Below are 12,233 nucleotides of genomic sequence, written 5' to 3'. Positions count from 1 at the left end.
GAAAGAACCAAATGGAAATATCAGAGGCAATCATCATGTGCAATCTGGAGCTCAAGAGAGAGGTCTTAGTCCAGAGTAAATATTCAATATATATTGGTTTGCCTAATTAATTATTCTAGTAAGGAAAGCATGGGCTCAGTATTTCCATTGCCAGAATAGTAATACAGACTAGGTAATCTAATATGTTTAAACCTCTGTACCCATTATTTTGATAGCCTTCTCTCACATCCTTAATTCATTCACAGCCCAGATAGATTGTTAGTTACATTCAAGTGAATCATTTTCCCGTTGCAATTTCCTCTGGACTGTTGCGTGACACAGTGGTAAAGAATCCACCTGCCAATGCAGGAGATGTAAGAGATATAGGTTCGATCTCTGGGTCAGGTAGATCACCTGCAGGAGGGCATGGTAACCTATTCCATGGTGAATTGCCTGGAGAGTTCTGTGGACAGACGAGCCTGGCAGGCTACAGTCCATAGGGTCGCAAAGAGTTGGACCCGACTGAAACAACTTAGCATGCACCCATGCACACTGATTTCACACATGTTCCTGTTATAGGAAGGGGGACCCCTTCCAGGGCCCAAAAGTGGGCTCTTGTATAACACATGGAAGTGAATTGTCTGAGGAGACACACATGCTGACAAAGCAAGAGACTTTATTGGAAAAAGGTGCCCGGGCAGAGAGCAGGAGGGTAAAGGAACCCAGGAGAACTGCTCTGCCATATGGCTCACAGTCTTGGGTTTTATGGTGATGGGATTAGTTTCTGGGTTGTCTCTAGCCAATCATTCTGACTCAGGGTCCTTCCTGGTGGCACATGCATTGCTCAGTCAAGACGGATTCCAACAAGAAGGATTTTAGGAGGTGGTAGGACACATGGCCTCTCTTTTTGATCATACCTGAACAGCCTTAATGTGCTCCTTTCCCAATTTGGAACCAGTCCATTGTTCCATGACCAGCTCTAACTGTTGCTTCTTAACCTGCACACAGGTTTCTCAGGAGGCAGGTAAGGTGTTCTGATATTCCCATCTCTTGAATTTTCCATAGTTTGTTGTAATCCACACAGTTGAAGGCTTTAGCATAGTCAATGAAGCAGAAGTAGATATTTCTCTGGAATTCCTTTGCTTTTTCTATGACCCAACAGATATTGGTGATTTAATCTCTGGTTCCTTGGCCTTTTCTAAGTCCAGCTTGTACATCTGGAAGTTCTCAGTTCACTACTGTTGAAGCCTAGCTTGAAGGATTTCGAGCATTACCTTGCTAGCATGTGAAATGAGCACAGCTGGGCAGTAGTTTGAACATTCTTTGGCACTGACCTTCTTCGGGGTTGGAATGAACCTTTTCCAGTCCTGTGGCCACTGCTGAGTTTTTCAGATTTGCTGGTGTATTGAGGGCAGCACTTTCACAGCATCATCTTTTAGGATTTGAAATAGCTCAGCTGGAATTCCATCACCTCCGCTAGCTTTGTTCATAGTGATGCTTCTTCCTAAGGCCCACTTGAGTTCACACTCCAGGATGTCTGGCTCTAGGTGAATGGTCACACCATCATGGATATCCAAATCATTAAAGCTCTTTTCATACAGTTTTTCTATGTATCCTTGCCACCTCTCTTTAATATCTTCTGCTTCTATTATGTCCTTACCATTTCTGTCCTTTATTGTGCTCATCCTTTCACAAAATATTCCCTTGATATCTCCAATTTCCTTGAAGCAGTCTCTAGTCTTTCCCATAACACTTTTTTCCTCTACTTCTTTGTACTGTTCATTTAATAAGGCCTTTTATCCCTGCTTGTTATTCCCTGGAACTCTGCATTCAATTGGGTATATCTTTTCCTTTCTCCCTTGCTTTTGCTTCTCTTCTTTCCTTAGCTATGTGTAAAGCCTCCTTAGACAACCACTTTGCCTTCTTGCATTTTTTTTTCTTTTGGGTGGTTTTGGTCACTGCTTCCTGTACAATGTTATGAACTTCTGTCCATAATTCCTTATGCACTCTGTGTACCAGATCTAATCCCTTGAATCTATTTGTCACTTCCACTGTATAAACATAAAGGATTTAGTTTAGGTCATACTCAACTGGCCTAGTGATTTTCTGTTCTTTCTTCACTTTAAGCCTGAAATTTGCAATAAGGAGTTGATGATGTGAGCCACAGTCAGCTCTAGGTGCATATCTTCGGCTATTTTAACGTTTCAAGGGACTGGAACTTAAAAAAATAAAAAAATAAAAAATAAATTTTTAACAAAATGTATGAAATGGAGTGTTGTTTCTCTATTCTTTATTACTGTATTTAAAGTTTTTATAACTATGGGTTGAGAAACAAAATATTCTAAAATAAGTTTGCCTCTGGACAAGATTTTATTTGGGCAATAGAATATTATTTATTCAAGGTTCTTGTAGTTCTGGAGCAGTGTTAGAGAATAAACAGTAAAAAAAAAGGCATGAACCCTCTCCTCTTATGTTCAACAGAAAACAGTACAGATGGAGCCAAAATAAATCACGTAACTGAAGTGTATAACTAACAAAATAAGCCTTTCCAAGTTTTTGTTTCCTGCGATCTTATTTTTATTAATTACACAAACAATATTATATGACATGCTCATTGTAAAATTAAAATGACCAAGTGCACATCCTTTTTAAAAATGAATTCACCATCATGACCTGACACCTGTTTCTCAGAGGTAAACACTGTTGGCAGTTTAGTGAATTTTTCTTCAGGCTTTTTTTCTTTGCATTTATGTGTCTCTACTTTCTTAACATAAATTAGATTGTACTTGTTTTTGCTCTTTTCACTTGCCAATATACCTTAGACATTGAGCTATGTCATTTTTAAAGTGCTGCATAATATCCAAGGGTATAAATATACAATAATTTACTTACTGGTGTGTAATTAAGTTGCTCTCAATTTTTTATTAGCATAAGAATGTTTTGGTGAGTATCCTTATGGCATATATATTTGTACTCATATGTAAATATGTTTGTAGGATCAATTCCTAGAAGTGGAACTTTTAGCTTAAAAGTTATGCATATCAATTTTTTGGTTGATAATTGCCAAACTGAAGATCTTTCTAGAGCACGATTCCTATTACAGTAGATCATAGGGGACCACTCAAACCATTAATCAGTAACTCTAGAGCAGAGGTCTCAAAGCATCATCCCTAGGCCAGCATCAGTATCACCCAGGAACCTATCAGGAACATAATTTCTTGGGTCCCATCCCTGATATACTATAGCAGTCTGAGTTCTCCAGAACTGATGTCTCCTTTTGAGTCCAAAAGCAGGAGAAAATTGATGTCTCTGCTGGAAAACAATCAGGCAGAAGGAATTCTCTTACTCAGACCTTTTCTATTCAAGCCTTCAATTGATTGGATGAGTTCTATCCACCTAATTAGGGAGGGCACTCTGCTCTGCTCAGTCTACTCATTTAAATGTTAACCTCATCCAGAAACACCTGCACAGATACACGCAGAAAAATATTTTACTAAATATCCAAGCACCACAGTCTATTCAAATTGACACATTAAATTAACCCTCGTACATACTGAATCTGAACTCTGAACCTGCAACCTAGCTATCTGTTTTTGTTTTGTTTTGTTTTGTTTTGTTTTTTAGCAATCTGTTTTAATACTCTCCAGGTGATTTTAGGTTTTCCCTGGTGGCTCAGTTGGTAAAGAATCTGCCTGCAGTGCAGGAGACCCAGCTTCAATCCCTGGGTCAGAAAGATCCCCTGGAGAAGGAAATGGCAACCAACTCCAGTATTCTTGTTTGGAGAATTCCACAGATGGGGAGACGAGCAGGCTACAGTCATGTGATCATAAAGAGTCAGAAATGGCTGAGCAACTAACACAACAAACAAAGATGATTTCAACATACACCAGAGTTTGAAAACTGCTGCTCAAGAGTGGGCTTTCTGGCTACTCAGAATTTTGCTTGAACCTATGGGAAAATTCTCTTTAACAACCACAACTTGTCTCGATTGGTAACTGATTATGGTAAATGATACCCATCTCATTTGCAGGCTGGCTTAGAGAAAGAGCATTGCCACCAGGAACTGAAGAGAGATGGATTTTAATTCTTCTCTGTGCTAGAACTTTATTAAGATCAGTTTAAGGACCTACAGGTGCTTTCTCTGAAGGACTTTCCTGTTTGTTGATTTCAGACCTGCAATCTTCAGTAAACCTGGACCTATATTGTGGAGCTGAGCGAGTGTGCAGGGCCTTCTCTGCCCTTATTGATCAGATTACCTTGACCAACCTGAAGTGAAAAGGAACCCAGATACCAAGGCCCCTTAAGGTGATCACAAAACGTGTTTTCAGAATCTGTACTGACCGCACTAAACCTCTTTCTTGATAGTCTGGTATGAAGCATGATGAAAATTTATTTTTTTAATCTCTCTACTCTTGTGTCTTAGTTCTTCAGAGTAAAGCCTTGGGAGTGAGGATGGGTAGAGGGAAATGGAAAGAAGAAGCAATTAAAATCTACTTGTGCTGTGCTTCCAATACAGGCCCTTTCTTTGAATACATTGGTAGTCGTATTCAAGTGTGTGGTCTACAGGAATTTGTGCAACTATCTTCTTTAATATCTAAATTTTCAAATTGATGACATAATTTTCTGTCCAGATGCTTCTGCTGGAGAACAGGCTTGGCAAAGAACAAAACACACACACACGAGTGCATGCAGAACTGGTCAGATCTGAATAAACTGTGCGGATTCTACCAGTGTCAATTCTCCGGTTGTTATTGTACTATAGTCATGCAAGATGTTACTATGGAGGGAACCTGGATGAAGGGTAAATAGGATGTCTCTGTACTAGCTCTTACAATGTGTATGTCTCTGCAATTATCTCAGAATAAATTTATTTTAAAACATAAATGTTTCTCACTAAAATCTCACATTCAATGAATTTGATCAAAGTACTTGTGTGCTTCCCTCCTCTGTATGTATGATTAGGGTATTTAACTGAATAAAGTTCAAAGTAGTAGCTAACATTTTTTTAACTGGGAGAGTGTTTAGCTTCTACACACCATATATATACTAGCTCATTTAAACCTCACAACAAACCTAGTAAATAGATATCTCATTTTATAAGAAAATTAAGGCACAAAGATGGTCAGTAACTTGTCCAAAGTCGTTTGGTCACTACTTGATGCAGTTGAGGTTCAAACCCAGCTCTTGAGCCTGTACTCCAACCACTGCTTTCAACTTTCAATAAAAATAGCTTTGGTTCCATTATTTCACCTATTGTCTGGATGTGCAGTTTGTCTTACATTTAGAGAGACTGTGTGCTCTTTTTCATATGATCCATAACTTCTAGTAATGTTTCCAAAGTGAAATAATGTCCAGCTGGGTAGGGTTAGGACTATGTTACTCCTATTCAATCTCATCCTAATCTTTTTGAATTTGCTTTTCAGTCTAACATGAGGGGTTTTTTTTTTTTTGGTTTTGTTATTCAGCATATTCACTCTTTCTTACTTCCTCCCATCTTGTTCCTTACAAGTTTGATAAGGATGCCCCAGAGCACTGGTCAGCAAACTACAGCCCAAGGGTCAAATCTGCCTACTGCCAGTTTTGTAACGGCTGTGAATGAAGAGAGGTTATTACATTTAAAAAAATAATAATTGGAAAAGGTCAAATGAAGAATAATGTTTTCTAACACTTGAAAATGACTTGGAGTCAGATTTCAGTGTCCACAAGCAAAGTTTTATTGGAACACTGCCATGTTCATGTATTTACATGTTGTCTACAGCTGCTTACATTCTACAAAGACAGAATTGATTAATTGCACTAGAGACTAGATGGCTCACAAAGCATCAGAAAAACTTGGCAGCCCCTCTCGTGTAGTACCGAGGTGTAGGAGGAGTAAGGGGCAAGCCTTGCAAGAATGGCATCTCTTCAACGATGTATAACAGATAATGAGTTTATGTGATACTTTTTAAGAAATTGATTGCTTCATTAGTGAAAGTAGCACAAAGGCAAATCCATGACCCTCTGTAGAAATGGTAGTCAAAGAATGGCAGCTCTTAATGTGCTCATTCTTCTAATCAAGTTAAAGCTGAGGCTGGTTCCTGTTTTCACTTCCTTCCCCAGACTTTGGTGAATCTTCAGATGCAGCTATATCTTCTAATATTAACCCTTTGGGTAAGATTTATCATTTAAGGAGGCCCTAAACCTTCAGTGAAAACACTTACTGAGACTTCCTTTGGATCTAGGAAAGCAAGTGAATTGCTAACATAGCTGAAATTCAAACTGGTTTTCTTTTTTTATTATTTTTATTTATTTTTATCTTTTTTCTTTTTTTTTTCAAACTGGTTTTCAACCATCAGTTATAATAGTCAGAAATGACTGGCGAGATGAGCATAATTAGAGATAAAAATAGCATTGTGTCTGGAACTCAAATAAATTTGCTAATTGGACTTGTGATGAACCTTATTCAGGCCTGGTCATTTTGAGGAAAAATATTTTTATGGGTTCTTTTCTTATAATGCTTTTTTTATTTTTAGTTTGTTTTTCAAAGCAAAGTGTTATCAATTATAGTCTTAATATTTAATCCAATAGAAAATATACTAATTGGAGAAAAAATTTATACTTACTGCTATTTTGTTAGAGTTTGGATTATCATTAACGGTAACACTGAATGTTGAAATAAAAAGACTTCAGTAACATTACTTGGGGTCCAGAGCTTTTATTAATTTTGTTTCTGTTAGTAGAATGCTTTATTTTCCAGTTGTTTAATTTTGTTTTTTGCATCACTCAGTTCAAAATATTAAAAAATATTCTTTCAAACAAGATTCAGGTAATTAGTAAGTATAGTCTCATATGCCTGTGCATAAGTAATTCAGTGATTGATGTCTTTGAAGCCATGCAGTGTATTCAAATTAAATGTCTAGCACTCTAGTTCATTAACAATATTAACACCCCAAAACAATGACCAAAATGAATACAAAGAATCTGAGTAGCCCCACCCAAACCCCTCCAGCATTCTTGCCTGGAGAATCCCATGGACAGAGGAGTCTGGGGGCTACAGTCCATCGGGTCGCAAAGAGTCAGACAAAACTGAAGCAACTTAGCATGCACAGGTCCTCTCTTTCAGACAGTGGGATGATCTGACAGCAGTGTCACCATTTGAAGGAATGTGCTAGAAGCCTAAAAGAATAAAGCTATGTACTCTGAGACAATGTGGCTTAATATTTATCTTTTTACACTCCCACCATTTCAAGTAAATGAATGATCAATAGTCAAGAAAAATATATATATATTTGTTTAAATGCCAAGATGTGTGTAGCTCTGAGGTTAGATTTATTTTCTCTTTGTTTCCAGGCCACTGGTCGCTTTTCCAATGAACTTCGATCTGCTCCTATGCACATGCATGCTTATCAAGTCTTCAATCAACTCTTTCTTCTTTAGGGAAGGGTTTCTTGGTTGTTGAGAATAGGCACCTGGAAGTAAAGAAAAGGAACTAATCATTAGATCACCAAAATATTTTCAGGCTGATTAAACATCAATGACTTGGTTTTACAAAGAAAGTTTTCTGCCACTCTACTATTTCTGCCACTCTGCAATTAAGATTCTGTATAAATTTACTGCAGAGGTATATGTGTAAATTTTTATTTATGCAAAATTTTGTGTCCTATAAGGTTTAATTATGTAATATGAATTAAGTAGATTATAAGAAATACATTTCCTATTGGATTAAGATGTATTAAAATATACTTTTCTGACTAGAAAAGTTTAAAATTGTTATATAATATAAAATTAAAAAAACTTTAAACCATTCATAGTATAATCTTCCAAAGAGAATCATAATTTTATGCATATATACTTTATGCCATAATTTAATTTACCATTACCCAACTATGGGACATTTAGATTATCTCCAATTTTCTGTTACTGTAAATAATATTGCAATGAAGAACCTTGTACTGCAAAGTTGACTACAGCTCTGAATGTTTCTTTAGAAAGATTTCTAGATAAGTAATTTCTGAATATGCTACTTACAAAATTTCTTATAGTGAGTAAAGTAGAAAATCAAGCATTTGTCAATCTAATTTGTATTTTTAAAGCATTGTTTTGTCTTCTGCTTAGTGTTTAAAAAATAAGCACTATGAACATTTGTCAGCTAGACACCAACTGCAAACATCATCAAATTATAAACCTAAATGTTAATTTTCATGTCAAAGAGGAAAGCAAAGACTCACAATTTTTCTAGACCATCCAAACTACCAAGCTCAGGAAGGCAAGTTTTTCTGCTCCTCTCAGGGGCAGAGCAAGATTTGTTGAAGCAAGAAATCATCACTTTTGATACCAACAAGGATATGCATAAAAATCCTTTCATTTGTATTGAAGCCTTTATGAACCCATAAGTTAACCTCAACTCTGTTATTTTCTACTTGGGAGACATTATCAGCTTACACTTTTCCTAAATCAATTTATCATTTTCTCTCTCATTCTCTCTGCCTCTCTGCCTACACAGAATCCATCATAATTTAGTACTTAAGACTGGGTATAACCTCTTCAGTCTTCTGAATATTTCAACATTCAGTTATTAGCTTGTATTTTTCTAGACAAATTAATGATGCCCTTTTAAGTCTTTTCTCAAACAATGATATCTTCAGTTCTCAGAATTTTGGCAATTCTCATTTCTGGATCACCTCTGTTCCTGCTTATCATTGTTATAAAGCACCACAGTGTCTAGCTCATCACTAAGCTCAGGAAGTTATCCTTGGAGTAAAAAGCTCTTTCAGATTCTTTCTATAGGTAAATCCATGCTTTTCATACATTTATTTTTTATAAAGTCACAGAACATCAGAACATAGAACCTTAAGAGACATTATGGGTCTTCTAAATTTTTCCATACCCCTCTTTTTCAGATGGAGAAACTAAGAGTTAAATAAGTCAATTAGCTTGCCCAAGTTTATATAGCTATTTGATATCTCTTGTTTTTGTATTTCCTGACTCAATATGAACAAATATATTAACATACAAAGTTATATAGGAGTTCGGTGTTTTTAATAAGGCATGATTCATTGCAACATTATTCAAGTGTATTTAAACTATTTAACTTGAAGCCATCAAAATAGCAAGAACCTTTACAAAAAGGTTTTATGGAGACACTTATTTTAGTTCTTCTCTTCTGCTCTGATGATGTAATTTTCCTGAGAACTATGGGGACAAACACCTCTTCACTCTCACCCCATCCCAACCTGATAGAATATTAATTCCCTGGGGACAAAAGAAAAAAATTAGTGGGGAATCTGTGCAGGTACATCCAGAGTCTCGTTGAGCCACTAGAGATTTAATCAGGCCTCTTGAGATAAAATCTCAATGTTCCCGCAACTATTTAGCTTTAAAACATGGTGTCTCCTTGACCCAAGACCCTCTTTGACTGTGACTATACAGTACAAATGGAAAGTCTTCCTTCCTGGGATGCAACAATTGTTTATGTCAAACATTAAAATAACTTCCCTAAAGTACAATGTTTAGTCCTACTGCTTGCAAAGTTTTCAGACCAGCTGGGTCAATAGCATCCCTGTAGCGAGATGAAGGAAGTGAGTTCCAATGCCGAGGACACATCCATTAGATTTTTTTAAAGATAGAAATGTTGAAGTGTGCTCAGAAAACTACATGTAGTCTCAGGCTATTTCGATAGCCTATTGCAAACAAGCAAACTGAAACCATTTTTTGAGATTCTATGTATATATACATAATTATAATATAGAATTATAGTATATAATATATAAGTAGTTATAATATAATTATATGTGACATATTTATAGATTATTTTCATGTTAAGTTGAACACAAATATTATTATTTTCATTTATTCTATAGATAAAGTAATTCAAAGTGAGTGTAAAATACAAAACCAAGAAATACTGGTAGTAATTTGAGTACAACAGCTATATAGGATAAGAGTGATGGGAGAAAAAGTCTACAGTACACATGAAGAAAATATACAGTGCTTACTAATGTCACTATCTCGGCAGCCTCTGTTCAAAATATTTTTTAAATATTGGCAACCAACATTTATAGACACTAATTTTGTACTTCTGCTTTAGTAACTAAGCTGGTGAAAGAATATTTCCTCTAGGTGACAATATTTCCTCTAAGTGACAATAACACTTGCCAAAACAATAAATTTATGTATAAATAATACCAGTGGATTATCTGGTCTTATGGGTCAGTTAATCATATCTTTTGTTACTGAGATTAAAACAAATTAAATATTTAAAGGTTCTCCAATATCTTGAGAAAAGATTTATCTAGAACTATCACTGTTAATTGCTATTTTAATAGATTTTTCCATTTTACAATTATATAACAATTCTCACAACAAAATGTACAAATAAAAAATTATTTTATTCTTCAGTTTTCCACTACTTCATAAACAGTTACTACCACTCGAACAGCCCTTGTTGCAAGTTTTAGAAGCTCATTGGTTGAAAACAACATAGAAAAAGGAACAAAAACAGTATGAATAAGGCTAAGTTACCTCGCAGCTTACTCACAGTGCTTCATTCACCCTCATTCTAATTCTGTAAAGGAAATTTTTTTCTAGTGCCCCCAGAGAAGACTGATATATATAAGACTGAAGACTAATATATATTCAAATATTACATATTTGAATATATATTTATTCAATGAAAAGTCTAAATTTGTAGGAAATCCCAGATTTTTAAAAATTAATTACTCAGCTTGCTTGAAGTTAATTACTTATTTGAGATTTGTTCAGAAAACAAGGAAGAGTGAATTTGCAAGCCAGATGATTTTTCTACCATTTATATCATCAACTAAGTAAATCTCCAGGAGTCCTCCCATTTATATGAAAACATTTGGGTTATTTTTTCTATTTAAAAGGGGTAAGAGCTTGTGTGCTGTAGGTGTTCCTCAGGCTTATATTCAAATCTTCCTGATTCCATAGCAAGTAAACACAGGTTATGACTACCAATGTTCAGCCTAACTGAAAAAAAAATGTAGATTTTGGGGCATCCCTTTATACCTTGATATTGTGTTTTAGGAATCATATCTTTTCTTACTTGTCTATCTGATTCTTCTTTGCTGCTATTTACCAGAAGTATGAAGATGAGGACAATATGTTGATTTTAAAAAAGCTACTGCAAATTACAAAAGGAAGTGTTATGTATCTTCCTATCATTTGTGTGTTCTTTGGGTTCACCCCCAAGAAGACTATGTGTGGCAATGGATTCCTCTAAAGCCATTTCCCTGTTCCTCACAATTCAGCACATTCATACTTGGTTGACCCTTTCAAGAGACACGGGGCCTGGGGTTGACCACCTTTTTTTCTCCCTGTGTGCTGTGGATGCACTGCTGAGATCTTCACTTCCTCTCCAGTCAATTGTCTTCTTCCTAAGCCGTGGTTTCTGGAGAGAACACAGTCCACATAGATGTCCCAGAAGAGTTGGGCCAGATCCCAAAACAATGCCCCATGCTGCAAGTTTTCAGATGACTTCAGATAGATCATAAAATCCCAGAAACCTGAAACACTGTTGGAGATTCGAGGCTTCCACATTTCCAGGAGGAGCACTGAAGAAGATTCCCAGCACTGAGGATCAGCTTGGTTAAGAGCCAGCAGATCTGTCTGGCTATGACAGAAGAAAGGAGACACACAGCACATCCCCACAATGAGCAGGGAGCAGGTGAGATTCAAGGGGTGGTAGATCTTTCCTCTGTTTCCAGGATCGGCCATGACCTTGAAACTGCACAAGATGGAAATATTTCATATGAGTCCCTACTTGTGCTCTACTCAGTAAAGAAAATAATTATGTCCTTTAAGAACCTTGGTGCCAGCAATGGAAACATGCCAGTATCTCCAGGAAAAGGCTTATCTTACCTCCCACAAGCCCCACTTTATCTAAAATGATGCATTGTCAAGCCAGGTAGCCTAAAACAATGATAGTTAGATTAAGAAACATTTATTCCTAAAAAATGCTCCTTTGTAAGATAAATAAAGCCGTTTTCCCCTAGTACTGAGAAATATAGTTTAAAGGAGTATTAAGTGAAATTTTTCAGTCCTGCTACATGGCTTTATTATTTTATAATACCATAATTTAGCCTAGCTATCCTAAATCAAGACTCCCACACAATTAAGGATTTGAACATATTTTACCCTGAATGCTTTCCTATTCTGGTTCCTTTCATTATTAAAAAAGGCATATGAATTGTAAAATGTTATAAATAAAAATAAACACAAGACAGTGTGTTAAAAGTATGGGATATATACTTATC

General features: G+C 36.1%; 2 protein-coding genes across 2 annotated transcripts in view; one reads left to right on the top strand and one right to left on the bottom strand.

Moving 5' to 3' along the window:
- DYTN (dystrotelin) overlaps positions 1-4,254 on the top strand; it is a 60,326-nt gene extending 56,072 nt beyond the window's left edge. Inside the window, 1 exon segment of the mRNA XM_052653305.1 lies at positions 4,151-4,254. Coding sequence (XP_052509265.1) covers positions 4,151-4,254 — 104 coding nt within the window.
- A 3,033-nt stretch (positions 4,255-7,287) lies between these two features.
- FAM237A (family with sequence similarity 237 member A) lies at positions 7,288-11,694 on the bottom strand. Its single transcript, XM_052652154.1, has 2 exons — positions 11,283-11,694; positions 7,288-7,427 (listed from the first exon to the last, which is right to left on the bottom strand). The coding sequence occupies exons 1-2, from the start codon at positions 11,692-11,694 to the stop codon at positions 7,288-7,290; spliced, it is 552 nt and encodes a 183-aa protein (XP_052508114.1).
- Positions 11,695-12,233: the final 539 nt, after the last annotated feature.

The sequence above is a fragment of the Budorcas taxicolor genome, chromosome 2 (genome assembly GCF_023091745.1).
Source record: "Budorcas taxicolor isolate Tak-1 chromosome 2, Takin1.1, whole genome shotgun sequence".
Classification (NCBI taxonomy): Eukaryota; Metazoa; Chordata; class Mammalia; order Artiodactyla; family Bovidae; genus Budorcas; species Budorcas taxicolor.
Note: the sequence above shows the minus strand (reverse complement) of the source record. Positions and strands in the feature narration are given on the sequence as shown.